A 20,475-nucleotide genomic window follows, 5' to 3' on the forward strand; every position below is an offset into this window, starting at 1 on the left:
CTTGGAGGTAAATCACCTTTTGAGATTTTGTATGGTAACCCTCCGAACTATGAAAACTTTCACCCTTTTGGTTGTCGTGTGTATCCTTGCTTACGAGATTATATGCCTAATAAATTTTCTCCTCACAGCATCCCATGTATTTTCTTAGGTTACAGTCCCTCTCACAAAGGGTTTCGTTGCCTCGAGCCTTCCACCTCTAGGCTCTATATTACTCGTCATGCTCAATTTGATGAAACTCATTTTCCTTCCATTGCTACCTCTCAAGCTCAACCCATATCCTCTCTTAACTTTTCCAATTTTTCGGAACCTAGCCTCACCCATGCAGATCCACCTCCCCTACTCCCTGACACTCGTTCTTCACAACTCACTCAATCCAGTTCTAATCCATGTATTATGTGTACTGATCCAGTGATTGAGTCTTTGCAGGATCCTCATTCTCTTGTAGGTGCCTCTTTACAGACCTCGGTTCCAAATTCATCTCCTCTTGAACCTGGTGCAGATCCCACACCTACTGTAGTGGTCTCGTTGGCCACTCATCCTATGCTTACAAGAGCTAAAGCTGGCATTTTCAAGACTCGATATCCAGCCAATCTTAGTTTCTTGGGCTCTTCTGGTCTTCTTTCTGCTCTTTTTTATTCGACTGAGCCCAAATGTTTCAAATCTACTGTTAAAAATCCTGCTTGGCTTGCTGTCATGGATGAAGAAATTCATGCATTACAGAATAATCGCACCTGGGTTTTGGTACCTCGCCCTGCCAACACCAACATTGTGGGCTCCAAATGGGTATTCCGAACCAAATACTTACCTGATGGATCTGTTGAGCGCCTTAAAGCCCGCCTTGTTTCCAAAGGTTATACACAGGTCCCTGGTCTTGACTATACTGATACTTTTAGTCCTGTAATCAAGGCTACTACTGTTCGGGTTGTGCTCTCTCTCGCTGTTACACAAAAATGGCCCCTTCATCAACTTGATGTCAAAAATGCATTCCTTAATGGTACTCTTACTGATCAAGTTTATATGAAACAGCCTCCAAGATATATTGATCCTCGCTTTCCAGACCATGTTTGCCAGTTGATGAAAGCTCTTTATGGTCTCAAACAAGCCCCTCGTGCTTGGTTTCAGCGCTTCAGCTTCTTTATTATTCGCCTTGGGTTTTCTTGCAGCCGTGCGGACACATCTCTATTTGTCTTTCATCAGAAGTCCGATATTATCTATTTACTTCTTTATGTTGATGATATCATTATTACAGGCAACAATTCTTCACTTCTTGCCTGCTTCACTCGTACACTTAACTCTGAGTTTGCCACTAAAGACTTAGGCTCTCTCAGCTATTTTCTTGGTCTTGAAGCCACTCCAACTTCTGATGGTCTCTTCATCAGTCAGCTCAAATATGCACAGGACATTCTTACTCGAGCTCAATTACTTGACAGTAAACCTGTTCACATGCCCATGGTTGTTTCTCAACATCTTTCTACTGATGGTTCTCTGTTTTCAGACCCTACTCTCTATAGATCCCTCATTGGTGCACTACAGTACTTGACTATCACAAGGCCTGACATTGCTCATGCTGTCAACTCTGTCAGTCAATTCTTATACACTCCCACTGATGATCACTTTCTGGCTATTAAACGCATCCTCCGCTATGTTAAAGGCACCATTCACTATGGCCTACATTTTCGCCCTTCCACTTCTTCTGGTGCTCTTATAGCCTATTCTGATGCTGATTAGGCTGGTTGCCCCGATACTCATCGTTCGACCTCTGGTTATTCTATCTATCTTGGTGACAATTTAGTTTCCTGGAGTGCCAAGAAATAGCCGACTGTCTCTCGTTCCAGCTGTGAATCTGAGTATCGTGCCCTTACCTCCACTGCCGCTGAACTCATCTGGCTCACACATCTCTTGCATGACCTCAAGGTATCCATGCCTCAACAGCCCACTCTCTTATGTGACAACAAAAGTGCCATTTTTTTAAGCTCCAATCCGATTTCACACAAGCGGGCCAAGCATGTTGAATTGGACTACCACTTTCTTCGTGAGCTTGTTGCGGGAAAACTTCGTACACAATATGTCCCATCTCATCTACAAGTTGTTGATATCTTTACCAAGAGTGTTCCTCAACCTCTATTTGAGCTCTTTCGTTCCAAGCTCCATGTCCGATCAAATCCGACGTTGAGCTTGTAGGGGGGTGTTGGAAATAATACTGTGATTGAGGATATTACTCCTCAATCACAATCTTCCCATAGCATGCCAATGCCAATCACGTAATTGAAGGAGACTAATTTACACGGCTTCCATTTCATTTACACGGTTTTCATTTCATTGTAAATTATTGATTTGTATTCCATTTATACTATCTTGTAAAGCTCTATATAATACAATACAATACACCACTGAAATTAAGGTGGATTTTAATCATTCTTAGTGACTGGTGATGGAAAAGAACATATAATTGAATGCATATATATTTTCTGTATTGTGAAACCAATGGATTAATGCATGACTTTGATCCTACTTTGAACATTCTGGACTCATGTGATTGATTAACCGTTTGACGTGTTTATCTGATTAATGGTTTAACATTGCCTTGAATTCCTTCACATCGGAATTACACGATACTAGTTTCGGCCATTGTTTAACTCAATTATGGTAGTGGCAATCTTTGTTGCGATAATAAGATTGCAAATATAGATGGAATAAATCTATACAATAAATATTTGGAATATAAGTTGCTATTCCTTTACTTTGATCACGATGGATTGGATGCATAAATGTTAAAAGAATGCCAACTATTCCTCCTAAAATGTGGTAAATTAGTTGGTTAAAATTTCATATATTGTTGAAATTCATACTAACATTGATTAATGGTAATAGCCTCAATTTTAATTCGATGAAATTAAATGAGATGATTTGTGCAAAATTATATTTGCATAAGAGTATGACAAAATGTGATTTTGTCCTAATTATTTTGGAAGTGAGAAAATTGCTTGTCCTAGTACCGAGATATGAAAATGTTTCATAGAGCACAATCAGTCTATTGTTGGCACAACTTTCCAACCGATGGTTGATTTATTTATTCAAATATGAATCTTGAGAATAAGGTGAACATGTACCTTGTTATTCGACGTGATATAATGCTATCTTGTGAAAGTGATAAATCACATTTTTTTTTTGTAAATCAAGAAGTTTAGTCTTATTCGTTGTTGAATTTGACTATAATCATTGAACCAATTGAATTTGGTTTAAGCTTGGAAAAGTATTGTCGGTCTATGAGATGACCTTGATCAAATTGTGTGAACAAAATTAAATATAGTCGGTTTGTTGTTCATTATGACTTAACGAACACTATCTGAAAATACTTAAACTTTCACGGATATTATCCAATTGATAAGTGAATTGAACTATGAAAGAGTTAATGAATTCTAAGTTGAAGTACAGTCCCAAATGTGGGGGTTAACATTAATGCTTGAGAGTTCATATAAGAAGTTCAAAGATTCGTGGATACAACAATATTAGATTGCGTATGTGTTCCTAATTGAGGAACTGTGGGGTGACTTAGTTTAATATGTAGTCATATCCTTTACCTTTTAATTATAGAAAGATATCTATGAAATGAGGAAAGGTAGAGAAGCCGTTATACATATAATTATAAGAATGAAATACACTAAGTGTAAGTGCATGAATTGGGGTGAAAGCCAGTCACAACATTTACAAAACCAATGGGAATATTTAAAGAATATTCATAAATTGAAGATCATTGAAATAATTCAATGATGAGATCGAATACCCATATATGAGATGTACTAGCAAAAGTGATTAACTAGTGTAATGATTAGATAAAAATCTTTCAATCGTAGATAAAAATCTTTCAACCGTGTCTGAACATCAATAAAGTTTTAAATAAAGCTAGTGAAGCATGGAGCTTTGTAAAAGATTTATTAGTGATGACAAGTTGTATCTATTATGAATATATCATTGGTTAGCTACATTTAATAAAGATACCAAGTCAACATTATGAAAAGTCAAGACGCATGAGTCTTAGACGTGACTCTGTAAGGAAATTATTAAAGATAAAATAATTTTCGTAGAGAATTTAGCGGATACTTTAAACTAAAACCTCTAAATAGAAATTTAGAGGCGTCTATTTCAAGTAAGATGGGGTTGAAACTCTTAAACTACAAAGGTCCACCAATAGCAGCAACCCTACCTATCATTACTCAAAAGGTAATCCATGGTAAAAACAAGTCGTTCGATATGTGGATAGTTGCAGCATCATATGAATCCGCGATAACTCTATCCTAATTAAAATAATGTTGGTTGTTACGGAAGTGAGGGTTGAGCTTAAAGCTCTCAATGGAGTTTAGTACTAAAACACAAGTACCTTTAAAAGTAACAAAGGTACTGGAAGAACTTTACCTAAAAAAATTTCGAGATGGTACCGCCTTAATAGAGAGTTGGAGTTTCTCTCTTAAAAGTTTGTTGAAAATGATAAGCGCAAGGTCATTATAGTGCTAAGCAAGTTTGAAGAACTTGCGAACACGTAATACTTATGTGTTTCCTTACAGGTATTGTCACATGAAATAACTAGTTCAAAGTTTCACGATACCTTTGATTTCGACTTTACTTTATTTGGATTATACTATGATTAGAATCAAATCAGAAGATATCTAATCTTACGCATGAGTATTGCATACCTTCAATATGAGAGTTTATTGAATTTTGAACAAGTGGGGAATTGATGGAAAATATTGTTCAAAATCAATAAACGACGTATGGAATGAAGACGGTCTAAAGAAGTTGAAGTATTGGCCCATGCCATGCGACCGCATGGCACATAACAGGGGCCAAATGCCCTGATTTTTCATGACCTATATGGTCGCATAGAAGAAACATTTAGTGGTTGATGGTAGTTTTATTGTAAATTTTGGTGGCTTTTTACTTCCTTTTGGCACCATTTTGTATAGCAATGTTTCATGACTATAAATAGGTGTTTGATGATCATCACAAATACGTTGAAATCATAGTGCAACATATGAATTTTATTAACTTCATTCCATAAGAAAGAAAATTCCTTTTTTCTTCCATGTTCATACATTCCCTATGCGCTCTTCAAGTTTTGGTAGAAAAATATTTGTGCTTTTGTGTTCTTTTACAACAAGGCTTGATTAATCCTACAAACTGTTTGTCGTGAGACCCTTTAAGCACCAAAATCTTATTCGAGAGGGGGTAAATATCGTTTGAGGATAGCGAGATTATTTTCATGTTTGAGCCTTCATATAGGTTTTAATCTTCTTGTTCATTTTCATCTTCTCGAATCTCCATTTTTTGGTTTTCTTCTCCAAACCCTAGTGTTGATAATTTTCCAACATTGGATACCCTCGTTTCTCCATGGAAAATGGAAAAAAAAATTCATTTCCACCCAAAAATGTATGTTTGATGGCACCCAAATTCCATGGAATTGATTTTCCAAACCTCCCCTCCACGTAACCAATTTTCTTGGTTTTTAAGGAATTCAATTTCCTTTGGTTTTGTTTGGAATTGGGTTTTCCATGCTCTCTCTCTCTCTCTCTCTCTTTATTTTTTAAATTTTTTTGGAAACAAATTTTATCTACAATTGTAACAAATTTTATTTCTTTAATCGACAATTTTCATGAAAAACAAAGCTAACGAACACCAAAAAATTCAAAATTTCAGCATTTTCAGATGAAAAATTATGCCAATCAAATATATTTAGTTGACAATTTCTAGTAAAACAAGTTCTAGGCAATTTAATTTCCTGAAATTCGTTTTCTTTTTACCCAAATTCTACTTTTACAATCAAACGCACCCTTATTGAAGGATGGATACTTCCTCTGCTTGCCATGTTTTTGCAATAATTTTTTCTGAGTGAGACATGCATTTTTGCAGAGGGAGGGGCCTCTATGCAAAAGGTTGAATGGAAGGCTGGAAGGATTTTAGCCTAGTTTTTGGGTTAAACTAAATGGATGACACTAGAAAATTTTTAAATTTTGTCTATGGTTGGAAAATCAAATTAAAGCAGTGGAATTGGCTTTTGAATTTTGTGGCCGTTGCACTCAATGTTACTTTATGCATTATGGAAGATAAACTTTTTATCCATACATTTTATAGTATCTACAACAATGACTCACTTATTATTCACACATTCTGTAAATTCAACTCCAAAAGATGCTCTTAGATTATTCTCTCAAGAAAAACAAAAAGGCATTCTCTAGACACATAAAAATATATATGATAAAAGTGAAGCTCCTTTCTTGCTGTAATAGTCTGGCATTAAGAACAAAACCAAAAATGTAAATGACAAAAACAGTGAATAGACAGGTTATTAAGAATAATTACAGCAAGTTGACATGTTTCATAGTTTTCTCAGCCGGCCAACTAAAAGTAATTACTTAGAGCATGTTTGACATCGATTTTTTGTTGATAAATTTTGTGAAAAGCGTTTGGAGAATGTGTAGTTAAAAAGTAGGAAAAAAATTATGGATATAAGTGCAAAATTATTTTATTAGAATAATGTGTGATTGAAAATGAGTTGGGGTTCACGGTGGTGGAGGAATTGAATTGAGTTAAAGAGGGATTCTAATTTTAAAATATCTAATGAAATCGTGGCTAGAATTGAGATTTTATTAAAAGAGAAAGATAACAATTAAAAATGAGTTTTATAGAATCTCTATAAAATAGGGACTCGATCAATTTTTCATAGCGCTTTTAATAAGTAGTATTACTCATTCTTGATAAGGACTCCTGCAATCAACCACTGTCCACAATATATCAATAGTTTTCAGCCTAAATGACAAGTTATGAGGACAACTAGTTGAGAGCACCGTTCTTAATAACTTTGGTTACATGAATCCTTTTTCTCAACTAAATCTACTTGGAATTATTACAACAAGCAATGTTAGCTTTGATTTGAATTATTACAACAAGCAATGTTAGCTTTGATTTACGCCTCCCTCTTGTAACTTTTTCTACTAAGGTCACGTTACTCTTATAAACAGAAGTCCCTTTAGGTGTACATAAAACATATCTTAACTACCAAGGTCGTGATTTTCTTAATATATCTTCTATCTGCACCACCTCCACTCATTGTCGTGTATTCAGCCTACATGACAAAGTTGTGCCTTAAAAACTTTTGTGCAGACCTATTACACTGCTGTTTATTCCAAGTTGAAACAAGAAATTGATACCTTGGTAAAGTCAAAATACTAAAGCTTGGGATAAATTATAGCAAAGGTTTTGTTGTAAGAACATTGAACTCATCTCCACCCATAATTGGATACTGGATACAGCTGAAATTGCCTGGATTTTCTCTGTTATGAACCTGGTTTTTTGTACATAAATATGTTACCTCAACGAGGTTTGTTGTGAACATCGCCAAAATTTATTACAGGAAAAACTCGCAAGTGTGATATTATTGGAGAGAGGATTTTGTTAAATACTAAACTATTTCTTGAATTAAATGAAATCCTAAATATTTCATGGGAATAAACTAACAAACATGTAATGACAAATGGAAGATGTTATAGGAAATTTTATCACTCCTTATTGTGTTCTATTTTCATTTCAAGGTTTTTTACAAGCCAAGGCTTTATGGCTTCTCTGAATCTCATTCTTCTTTTCTGTCTCCTTCGTCTTTCAATCCTGTTTACAAGAGGTTCGGCTTCTAATTCAACTCAAATCAATCCTTTTAATTGCTCTCCCAAAACCCCGTCGTCATGTGAAGCTCTTCTCTATCAGCACAACGGATTTGAGAAAGACGAGATTGCATCCTTGTATTCTGCTAGTATATCAGAAATCAAGCAAATATCTTATGCTGGCAGACAAGACTACCTCGTACCAGTCAACTGTTCTTGCAAGAATGTTGGTGGCACTGTTGGATACTTCTACGATACAATGTACAGAATAAAACCAGACGATAATTTCTATGACATTTCAAATCAGATATTCAGCGGGCAAGCCTGGCTGGTTGCGGCTGAAGATACAAACTTGACAATCGGAGCAGAACTAAAAATACATCTTTTATGTGGTTGTGTAGAAAAAGACTCTCAAGTTGTGGTAACATATACGGTTCAGGCACATGATACTGTATCGACTATTGCAACTCTACTTTCCGCTCAAGGTGATGAGATAGAGACGTTGAACCCATATTTGGCTCCAAATCCATCGTATATAGATATTGGATGGCTCTTATACGTGCCAATGGAAAAGAATGGAATTTCCCAACCAATGAAAGGTGACAAAGATCTCACTGAAAATCAAAATTTTCAATACAAGTAATTGCTGCATCAATTTCTATGGCAAAATCTCTATGATCCCTTCTTTCGACAATCTAACCTTGAATTTTCTGTTCTGTTTATTTTTTAATCAGGATTTTCTGAAGTTTCTTCCTATCCGTGATGTAGCTAATCTATTCTATTTTACACTTCCAGTGGTTGATGTTGTAACTGCCTCATTTTAATAAATAGTGGTGTGCTCTGATTGATTAACCATTTATCTTAAAATTTTGAACTCTTAGATGAAATGGTACAGCAAAATCTTGATAGCTTTTCCATAGGATAATGATATATTATAATAATTTTCCTTCGTTCCACAAAATTCACAGCAAAATATATCAATGATATAGCCTCAAATATACTAGGCACTCATAAATGATTATATTTTTCATACTTCTATGAATTGAGACCTCGTCTTTCCATCTACTTTAATTCAGTAATATTTCCAATTCGCAGCGTCAAACAAGCAGCAGAGATGGACAATAATAATTGGCTTATTAGCAGCAGTGACTCTGCTTACCGTGTGCACTTTGGCCATAGTACTTATCAGGAGAAAAAGAAGCCAACAAATAATCGAAGAAGATCCAAAAGCTATATCAAAGACCTTAAGCTCTAACAAGACTCATTCTTATCTGAAACAGTACACTATCAAAGAAAAGATGGAAGGTCAGATGATATAAAGCAATTCTTAGTATTACGAATTACTCCTAGTCACTCGACCAGTATTTATAATTGATCGACACTGTTAAATTGAGCGAACGGATAGAAGGGACACACACTAACTTAGTTGGAGCTTATTTTACTATACAGATATCCGAGTTTTTGAATCAGAAAGAGCGACAGTGTACGGTGTTGAGGAGATTGCAGAGGCCACAAGTAATTTCGACGAAACAAGAAAAATCGGACAGGGTGGTTATGGAAGTGTATATTTTGGGGTACTAGGAGAGAAGGTATTCTATTTGTTCATCTTATATTCATATTATAATTTCCTGAGTTAAATTTATCCAAATATTTGAAAATTAAATTTGTAGCCATTACTGTGACATCAGGAAGTTGCCATCAAGAAGATGAGATCCAACAAGTCCAAGGAGTTTATGGCTGAACTCAAAGTGTTGTGCAAGATACATCACATCAACGTGGTAAGGAAATTATTTCCAAGAATTGAACTTTTTCCCCTAAATTGTGAAAGAGGCTCAATAATTTATCGGGTCGAGACACAATATAGGTGGAGCTTCTGGGTTACGCCAGTGGAGACGATGACCTCTACCTGGTTTATGAGTATATCCGGAATGGTTCTCTCAGTGATCATCTCCACGATCCATTATTGAAAGGTATTCAAATGGATGTCGCTTATTCTTTTTTTTTTTTTTTTAATAGAAGATTGGAATTCAAGAAATTAAAGGTTTGCAAGAAGATTGTAGCAATGAGCAATGCTTGAAAGTTACCGAAGTTTGGAAGTACAAAGGAGAGTGAACAATCCACTCGGTCGAGCAATCAATATCAAAATTTATCGCGTTCCTAGAATAAGATTCTTATTATCTGAAACTATAAAATAGGAGAAAGTTCTTACAAAGAGGTCATAAAATAGGTCGCCAGCCTCTGTCTTGGAATGCAAGAACACAGATTGCTCTTGATGCTGCAAGGGGTATTGAATATATTCACGACCACACAAAATCTCAATACGTGCATCGTGATATAAAAACGAGTAACATCCTTCTTGACGAAGCACTCAGAGCAAAGGTACCAGCACGAAACTCGATCAACTTCCTGGATAATGTTAATTTTGAATCCTTGATGTTGAATACCAATTTCCACAGGTTGCAGATTTTGGTTTGGCAAAGCTTGTCGATAGAACCGATGGAGATGAGTTCATAGCAACAAGATTGGTGGGAACTCCGGGATATCTTCCTCCTGAGTAAGCATTTATTGTTATGAAAATAATTCAGAATGAAACTCTCTTAGTTGTTTACCAAATCAAACTAAATGTTGTTTCATTTTTCTTATTTCACAGATCTGTGAAAGAGCTACAGGTGACTACTAAAACTGATGTTTTCGCATTTGGAGTAGTTCTTGCAGAGCTTATAACCGGCCAACGAGCACTCATTCGCATCAACCACGAACCAACTAAGATGAAATCACTCATCACAGTTGTAAGTAAACTAATAAGTGGATTTTGTCAGACTAAATTAAATAAAATGATCCTTGGCTTGAAATACGACGTGAACTAATTAACTGATAGTCATAAACGAAGAAATTATTAATATGTCTATTAAGATAGATAGAAGTTATAATAATAACATTTGCATTTGAGATTCTCTTCACCCTTTGGTCAGGTAAACAAAATATTCGATGAAGAAGATCCGGTATTTGCTTTGGAATCCATTATCGATAGAAATCTAGAAGGCAGCTATCCTCCACGAGATGTATACAGGGTTAGAACGATTTTCTTCAGCCCTCAATCTTTAAAATATCTGTAGTGCATTTCTGGTAAAATAGGACAGTACAACCAAAAGAGTTTTAATGGCTTTTTTCTTATTTGTTACTGTCCAGTACTGTTTAATCTACATCATCAGATAAATCCTCAGTTCTGTGTTTGATTCTTTCAGATGGCAGAAATCGCAAACTGGTGCCTAAGTGAAGAGGCAATCGACAGGCCAGATATGCGTGAGGTAGTAGTGGTACTAACGCGAATAAGAATGTCATCAATCGAGTGGGAAGCGTTGCTCGGAGGAAGCAGCCAAGTTTTCAGTGGATTATTTGATCCCCGCTGAAAAGTAGACTTAGATTTTGGTTGCATTTTCACAAGCACTTTGTTTACAAGAGTGCAAACAAGAATGTTGAATCATGATTTTTCTAATGTAATATACAAATATGTTTCCTTTTTTTCTAATTAATTAATTTTAAAATAAAACTAAGGGGAAATTTTACTTTAAGTCCTTCAATTTACATTTCAGTTGCCCAACTTCGATTTGTTTCAATTTGATCACAAGCTTACATTTTTGTTTTAGTTTGGTAATTTTGTTTGTAAGCGTAACATGCGACTAATATAACACATTACTTGACTATAATTTGATGCTAAGCCCCAATTTGGTACCGTTAAAAAAATTGATTGGAAACTAAGTTAAAGTAAAAAATTAATTTTAATTACATATTTCATATGATCCATAATTTTTTATCTACATATTTCATAAACTTTTATAAAAATCTGATTCTAATATCTACCAAACAGGTGTTAAATGATGAGTTAGATTTATTTATTTATTTTTTTAAACCGCTAGGTACAATATTTATTCACACTGTAATAAAAAGATATACAAGCATAGAAGGAGACATTGCCTATAATAAAAAGATAAACAAGCATAGAAGGATGATATTAGACATTGCCTATAATAAATGTATATAGAATACAAAAAATTTAATCGATCCAGACAAATGAGAGCTAAAGAGTAAAACAAATAAGATCGGTTAGTTGTAAAAAGGGAATACTAGTTTAAGTGAAACAAATGTTAGATCACGATCGAAAAAAATGGAAATTTAGAATTGTAAGTCTGGTGATCAAAATGAACTAATTTAAAGTTTAGTGCTCACAAGTAATACACTTATAAGTTTGGGGACCTCCAACGAAACAAACATGCGAGTTAATTGTTCCAACAATTACTAAACTTAGGTCCACATCTTCGATTGCTCGCTGAAATTTAAAATGTTGAGTTTTGACCACTTAATTTTGAAAAATATCGAGTTTTGGTCACTGAATTTAGGTCCATGTCTTCAATTGCTCACCGAAATTTAAAATGTCGAGTTTTGATCACTAAACTTTGTAAAACATTGAACATTACTCATCGAAATTTTAAAAAAAATTGTATATTACTCACTAAAGAGGAAATTTAATCAATGCTCACTGAACTTTAGAGTACATTACTACTTGCTCATCGAACATTATAATATAACTTATTGCTCACCTAACTATCTAGTTTCTTACCCGTTCATCACGCAACTAATCTCCCTCATCCTAGACTAACGGAATGTGCCACATGGAGGACAGAAATCCCATATGGCACATAAATCAGACATGAAATCAAAAAAACTCAACCAAAAATTAGAAACCTTGCTGGCATGGTTTTACGGGCGAAATCCCAACTATGCTTCCTTTACATTTTCCACCAGATGACCAACCAAAAACCACAAAAATGGCGACGACGAGTGGAACTTGAGCGAGAATTTCCACCGCAAACAGCGTTGCATGCTACTTTCTTAACAACAGTAGGAACAGCAATTGAAGTAGGAACATCAACAGCCCAAATTCACCTTCCATCTTCTACGGCCATACTATCGTTACCCTCCTCCACCGCCGCCGAATCATGGAGAACCCAGAAATCGCTCCCAATTCCAGCTTTCATTTTTTTTTTTTTGCCAGGAAAGTGTTTGAAGTTTGCATTATTTCAGTCATCACCTGAGTTGAGCATTTCAATGATCATTCAAATTGATTGGAAACAGTTGAACTATCCCCACACATCAAAATCGAACTGGGAAATTAAAAGTCCAATATATTAGAAGAAAGTTTCTGTAATGACGACATTCAAAATTCTCCACTCTAATCTATTGTGTTGCTTCCACCAATTTCTCATTGTTCTTCTTGCCTCCCGTGAAGAACTTGTACCCTCCAAAGAAATGCAAACCCCAGCCAGACAAGGAGACATTCACGAAGTGCTCTTCCTTCCTCTTGGATGGACTCATGAGATCTTTCCAGAAATCAACCTTAGATGGCCCATGATGATCAGCGGCACCAACGAGGCCACGACGGGGAATCATAGAGGCGGACTGAGTGAAGGTTGCAGCCAACGAAGTAGCCATGGCTTTGTGCTTTTTCTTTCCAAGATCGAATGGGCGTCAAACAGTAATTACAACTTTCATTTTCTTGCCAAAATGTACCCATGAACAAAGCGTCCCAAATCGAAACCCAAATTCGCCCCCAAATCAGTGAAGAACCCCCAAAATTGCCCAAAAATTCGCCCCCAAATCTGTTGCACTTACTAGGCTGTATTCAAGGTCCAAGAACTGGAGGAAGAAGACGAAGGTCCGGGAATAGCTTTCTACACTTTTGGCCCATTTCATGTGTGATGTGCCACGTTGGTAGATTCCGTTAGTTTAAAGTGACAGAAATCCGATGAGTGAGAAATGAGTAACGTTTTAATGTGTAGTGAGCAAGTAGTAATGTAATATAAAGTTCAATGAGCATTCATTAAATTTACTCACTCGCTAAACCTTGAAAAATGCTGTAAATTACTCATTGTAAACTCTATATTTTCAAAATTCAATAGTTATGCTAATGAGCAACGTACGATATATTTCAAAATTTAGTGGCCAAAACTCGATATTTTAAATTTCAGTGAACAATCGAAGACATTGATCTAAGTCCAGTGACCAAAATTCGATATTTTAAATTTCAATGACCAATCAAAGATATGAATTTAAATTCAATGAACAATCGAAAATATTGACCTAATTTCAGTGATCAAAATTTAACATTTTAAACTTCACTAATTAATCAACGACATTAACCTAAATTCAGTGACCATTGAAACAATTAAGTCCAAACATGCGCTTAGCTAAAGAAGGCAGAAAGAGCAGTTTGATATTCATCTTTAAACATGCGCTTAGCTAATTTCATTGTTTGTATAATCGTAATACTGTAACACAGATGATTCAGAGAGCTGTTTTATTCGAATTTCACCCCTTAAGTACTCTTTAAATTGCCTAAAACCACTGCCACCAGATCTCATCAATCTGTTGCCCCCGATCTCCGATCTGTTTGATCCAAAAATTGAAATTGAAAAAATAATATAAAGGCCAAGGACGGAAAATGGCTGGAGCAGCGTCGGCGCTGTTCCTACTTGACATAAAGGGTAGGGTTCTGGTGTGGCGAGACTACCGTGGGGATGTATCGGCTGTTCAAGCCGAACGCTTCTTCACCAAGCTGATTGAAAAAGAGGTTTTTTTCATGTGTGTTTGTGATTTCTGATTTCTGTGATTGAATTTTTTCCGTTGGGATGAGATTTTAGTTTATTAAGTGAGTTGAACGGTTTTGTGAAGCAAATCGGATTTGTATGCAAAATTTTAGCTTGATTTGGAATTTCTAAGTTCTTGTCAGATTAATGTCATTAAAAATAACTTTTTGTTTGACAAGTTAATTGCTAGAAATTGAGATAGTCTGCCCGAAAGACTGTTTAATTTAGCTGAATGAAGTACGAACTAAATTGATAAGACCCTTTTTTATATGGAATGGAGTGAAATTTTATAAAATTGAGTTGAACAGTTTAATTGAAACTGAATGAAGTGGGAACTTACATTCTATGATTGTTTTTATTTTAGTTGTAGTCAGGCAAATGGGATTTGTATGCAAAATTTTAGCTTGATCTGGCATTTTTCTATTTTTCGCCGGATTAATGTCATTACACTGACCTTTTATTGATGAGTTAATTGCTTGAAATAGAGAAACTCTAGCAGAAAGAGTTGGACAGTATAATTTAGCTGAATAGAAGGCCAAACTATTAATGATAAGACCCTCTTTTGTTGGTTGTAGATTTAGTGGTTGTGCATTACATGTATATAATGGCTTACATATACGGGAATTATTTACACGTGATTAAACAGTCAATTAGGCTGTTATGACATTTAATAGAGTTCAAATGACTTGTATTCTATAATATGTTTTGTCATATAAACAACAATTTAAGCTTTGTTTCCCATAAATTTGGAGTCCGAATCATTTTCTAGTCATTGTGTTGATCCATTGCACATCTGTTAACTATTTAAGGTATTGTTATTGTTGGCCTACCTCTCCTTGCTCACATTTCTTTATAGTTTCTTCCAAACCCGAATAAAAGAGGGTTGCAGTAGGTTGATAGTTAGTTTAAGATTTTTTCACATCTCTTACGAGATGAATCCTTATCTACAATTATTTTGGTTATATATTTTCTCCAAACAAAACCTTTCTATAGAACTGTTGCTCCACTGAGAAACAATTCTTGAGAAGGAAAGAATATGGTGAATAACAAAGCTCTTGACTTTCGGTTCAAATTAGGCAGTATCAAAGCTGGATGATTTCTGCTTCTTCTGAGCTCAGTTTTACTAAGTTTCTCTAAAAATATGACCGACTGTTGTTACATTATCCATTGATTTCTACTTTTTACACATCTTTGAGTTGAAGCGGAGGAACTAATATGTTGTCATCCTATAATGGTATAGGGTGATCCCGAGACTCAAGATCCTGTTGTTCATGACAATGGCATCACTTATATGTTTATACAGCACAGCAATGTGTATCTCATGACTGCATCAAGGCAGAATTGCAATGCCGCTAGCCTTCTTTTATTTCTACACCGCTTAGTTGATGTAAGCACTATGGATAATTAGAGATTTTGCTCTTTATATATTTGATTTTCAATCTAATGAATTTATTTATGTGACTTCCATTTTAATTTTGCTTGTCATAATTTTCTGACAGGTCTTTAAACATTATTTTGAAGAGTTAGAAGAGGAATCGCTTAGAGATAATTTTGTTGTAGTGGTACATGTTTTTGTTTGCATTTATTTCTAATTTTTAAATGTTAGTTAGCAATAAGTATGCTACGGCTGATGTTTATGCTTCTGACAGTATGAGTTACTTGATGAAATGATGGACTTTGGCTACCCACAATATACTGAAGCAAAGATTCTCAGCGAGTTTATCAAGACCGATGCTTACAGAATGGAAGTTTCACAGAGACCTCCAATGGCTGTAACAAATGCAGTGTCCTGGCGTAGTGAAGGGATACGTTACAAGAAAAATGAAGTAAGACTCTATTTATGGACCTAATATTGGTTTTTTGAACTAGGTTTATAAATCTTCATGATTTATTTAGGTGTTTCTTGACGTTGTGGAAAGTGTCAATATACTAGTCAACAGCAATGGACAAATAATTAGGTCGGATGTTGTTGGGGCATTAAAGATGCGGACGTACTTAAGGTTTGTCCTGCCCCCCTGTATTGCTTCTCATGATTTTTTATTTTGAACCAGAAATGCATTTGGAAGCTCTTCTTTGTTTTTCAATTGCCTCATTTTTGTAGGTAACGTGCCTGTGCCTGGCATAACTATCATTCTTTTTCTCAAACTTAAAACCTTGATACTTATTTATGATGTGTTTTGCTTGTAATTTACCATCACATGATTGCAACATGGCATGATTATTAATCCCACTCTAAGGTTGCAATGCTGAAAAAATTATGTAATGAGAGTATATAGATATGAGCTGTTAATTTGATTTATTTTTCAAAATGAAAATTCAGTGGTGGTGCATGTTGAAGTCCCATTATGTTTATATTTCTAATATGAAGATACAAATGGCAATTTCACTCGGTAATTAATTGTTTTCTTTTTAGTATTTGCTCCTCAATTAACATCGTACAAGCTTATGTCTGCAGGCTGCTTGAGTCTCTTAAAGACTTCTGTTTAGATCTTTGTTTTAGGATTATTTTCCCATACTTGTGTCTTGCAAGTTGTTTCAATAAGTGGATGTTGTCTCGTTTCTGGTGTTGGTTCAGGGTAGACTAAATTTGTGTCACAATCAAGAAAAAAACCGAGAGTTTATCATGACATGAATTGTAAATTATTTTAGATGGCTAATAAAGAATTTCTTAGTGTACTAACTTAGCACAATAGAAACCTGAGAATACTTGCTGTGACTGAAGAACTTTGCACTATAAAAGTTCCATTTTTCACCACATGCATCAAAATTTCACCATATATATCTTTGTCACGGCTAATGTCCCGTTGATATCAAACAATCATAATAGAAGCAGGTTGTAAATATGACGTGATAATCTTCTATCTTTTGCAGTGGTATGCCCGAGTGTAAGCTTGGGCTGAATGACAGAGTATTGCTGGAGGCACAAGGTCGAACCACTAAGGGAAAAGCCATTGATTTGGATGACATCAAGTTTCATCAGTATGTAATTTAAATTTCAGTTTAAAGACACTGATTGTATTCGAGTCACTGTGTAGTATTTGATTCGAATGTTAATTTCCAGTGTAAAGAATATCAGTACATGCGCGGTGTTGTTTATATTTCTCTGTTTGCTCGTGTCTCAGAAAACACCTCTCTCTCTCTCTAGATGAATAGATAAATAGGTTTACGACGTCTTGCTAATACTAATTTTTCCTTTTCCTGGTTTAGGTGTGTGCGTTTAGCCCGATTCGAGAATGACAGGACAATATCTTTCATACCTCCTGATGGATCTTTTGATCTCATGACCTATAGGCTCAGCACTCAGGTTAACTTATGGATTGGGAATTAAATTTTATTGACATGCTCTTTTGTCCAAGTCTTTTTTACATCTCCATTTTTTTTTTTGATGATCAAAGTTGAATATGTCCCTATACGTGTCCCTGATAAAATACAATGTCCTTTCAGCTAGTAATATTTCTTATAAAACAAAAATAATGTCAAGATTTGTAAACAGCATCAGTTTAGATTCTGCTGTTCTACGAAACTAGATGTACTTCAGAAAGAGGACAACAGAATTGGAATTGGGAAGTAATTTTTTCTTTATTTTCTCAGTTGGACTCTTAGCAAAACGAGTTATGAGAATTGTATGCTTTCAGGTGAAGCCACTTATATGGGTTGAAGCTCAGGTGGAAAGACATTCTAGGAGCCGCATAGAATTTATGGTAAAAGCCAGGAGCCAGTTCAAGGAGCGTAGGTATGTTTATGAAGTAATACATTTTGGTGCCTGGATGAGTAGCTAATGAACAATATATTTTATTTTCTATCTGGTGGGTTATATTTTAAAGTAATGCTTTGTAGCACCAGTCTATGTGACAGTGGATCCTATATGCTACATAGCACTACTCTACATTAAATGAATGTCGAACTCATTTTTGAACTTATTTGGTATTTCAGTACAGCAACCAATGTCGAAATTGAGTTGCCTGTGCCATCAGATGCTACCAATACAAATATCCGTACATCGATGGGGTCTGCTTCCTATGCACCTGAAAATGATGCATTAATCTGGAAAATAAAATCATTCCCAGGTGGAAAGGTAAGTGTTTACGTCAATTCTCTGTAGTTTCATTTATTTTCTTTAGGTTTACAATTTTTTCCATTGGTGCTGGACATCACACACTTTTTTGTGATTGCATATTTTTCATTCTTTGTTTAGGAATACATGTTGAGAGCAGAGTTTAGGCTTCCCAGTATAACATCTGAAGAATCAGCTCCTGAGAGGAAAGCTCCCATACGCATGAAATTTGAAATACCATATTTTACTGTTTCAGGAATACAGGTTAGCCCTCAAAATGATGTTAACTAAATACATTCCATGTTATCTTGGGATTTGCAATTTCTTTTACTTAGATGCATTATGTGGTCTCTATGCATTTCGTTGGCATGTCTTTACTAGCAATGCACTGCATCATATCCATGGTAAGGTGAAAAGTTAGCAAGGGTTAGTTATTGGCGTTCTCTATCAGTATAGGCTTGCATCAAGAAAACAATTTACAAATAAGGGAGACATTCAAGAATTTGAATTACATAGGTGTTAAGCTCATTAGTCATTTAATGAATTACAAGAGACGGTAATTAAGAATGGATTAAGGTGTAATTCAAAAGTCTGACAGAACCAGTTCAGATTTATTTCTAGGAGATGTACTATAGAAAACCATCATCTACTTGGCAGATTGATAGAAAATTATGAACAATAGAAATATGAGTCGGATATGTTTTTATTGATTTAGTACATTAGGGTGCCATATAAGAGTGTTGTGGTGGACACTAGAGAATAAGGAATTTAGCTGTAACGCCCCAAGACCAGAACCAGACACTCAAAAATGCTAGCATTTCATTATGTTGAACATCATAAATGCGGAAAAGTGATTAGATTTTTCTTTTAACATAATAAACATTAATTACGTTAATTTACAAATAGATTCCTTGTTTGATACCCGTTGTTTTAAAAATACATTTTTCTCTGTCTTCTTTTCAACAACACATTTTTCAATAAAATAATATTACACGCAAACCCAAAATTTTTCTTTATTTTTTAATCACACATTTTCCATCAATCTAATATTCTAAAATGCATTTTTAAAGTAAAATGGGGCTCAAACAAATATGGTGTAGAAAACTTATTATTTCACGAAAACACAAGGTGATTAAATTAACTATTAACTTCATTTCTGAACAAAGTCAATATTTAAATATTTGAGTAACGAGTCTAACTCGCCACAAGTAGTTATCTCAAATTATGTGGCTCTTATTATCCAAAAATGGGGGACATGGGATGAGCTAATGCCCAGTAAGCAGACCTTATGCACATGATGCATGATTATGATATGCCCGTGCATTAATGTAAAATAAAGTTTTTCAAAATATATATGTCATTTTCTTTCATTTCTTTAGAAATATTGACATTAATATTTATCTCTTATGGTGTAACGTCCAACTAATCAGAAGTATGTCATTATTATTTAAAATCTGTTAAATCTATTCGGTAGTACCACAAAGTGGTTAACATTAAATATTTAATGTTGAACATTAGTTGGGTTTGTCGATCCCTACGCCCTATTTTCCACTCACATCTTTCATGGCATAGACGTCTTCTAAAAAAATTTGCATAGATGTCTTTTTAAAATAGTTTTTTCGACATTATCATTATTCACCCTACCACTCATGCATGCTCACATATCATTTATGCATATATGTGAAGTTCACTACTGGCAAGCTTATGTGCAGGACATTTATATTCAACATTGTAGCATATGAATGAATAATGGAGGTTTACTTACCTCTAATTCTTTGCAAATTTTTTTATCTATTGCGAGTTTAATTATCCCTTGATTGCTCCCGACACCAATGTCCATACTCTTTAACATAAAGTTACATAAATGTCCTTAATCTATTAAAATTGACTTTGTTCTTTATGAGGTCCTATCTAGACAATAAACACTAAATTTATTCAAACACTCGATCACAATAAAAATTTGGTACTACACCTTTTGTTATTTATTAATTTTTATGTTTACGTCCTTCATAACAAGTCAATGTATATATATCATTATACAAATTTCATTATACAAATTTCGTAATACGTAAAAAAATAATCTTTATACAAATTTTGTAATCAAACATGCCAGGCCCTTGTTTGGTAG

At 34.8% G+C, this 20,475-nt stretch overlaps 2 protein-coding genes across 2 annotated transcripts; both read left to right on the forward strand.

The window, feature by feature from the left end:
- Window positions 1-7,596: 7,596 nt before the first annotated feature.
- On the forward strand, window positions 7,597-11,135 carry LOC111399248 (lysM domain receptor-like kinase 3). The gene is made up of 10 exons (XM_023026512.1): window positions 7,597-8,269; window positions 8,736-8,954; window positions 9,099-9,238; window positions 9,338-9,427; window positions 9,514-9,619; window positions 9,877-10,028; window positions 10,106-10,203; window positions 10,300-10,438; window positions 10,622-10,720; window positions 10,895-11,135. Exons 1-10 carry the CDS (start codon window positions 7,606-7,608, stop codon window positions 11,057-11,059), a joined length of 1,872 nt encoding a protein of 623 aa, XP_022882280.1. The 5' UTR covers window positions 7,597-7,605; the 3' UTR covers window positions 11,060-11,135.
- A 2,896-nt stretch (window positions 11,136-14,031) lies between these two features.
- Window positions 14,032-19,247, forward strand: LOC111398830 (AP-1 complex subunit mu-2-like). Its single transcript, XM_023025935.1, has 10 exons — window positions 14,032-14,277; window positions 15,534-15,680; window positions 15,793-15,855; window positions 15,943-16,119; window positions 16,190-16,293; window positions 17,165-17,272; window positions 17,501-17,597; window positions 17,929-18,026; window positions 18,227-18,368; window positions 18,489-19,247. Exons 1-10 carry the CDS (start codon window positions 14,149-14,151, stop codon window positions 18,636-18,638), a joined length of 1,215 nt encoding a protein of 404 aa, XP_022881703.1. The 5' UTR covers window positions 14,032-14,148; the 3' UTR covers window positions 18,639-19,247.
- Window positions 19,248-20,475: the final 1,228 nt, after the last annotated feature.

This window comes from Olea europaea, chromosome 8 (assembly GCF_002742605.1).
Source record: "Olea europaea var. sylvestris chromosome 8, O_europaea_v1, whole genome shotgun sequence".
Taxonomy (NCBI): Eukaryota; Viridiplantae; Streptophyta; class Magnoliopsida; order Lamiales; family Oleaceae; genus Olea; species Olea europaea.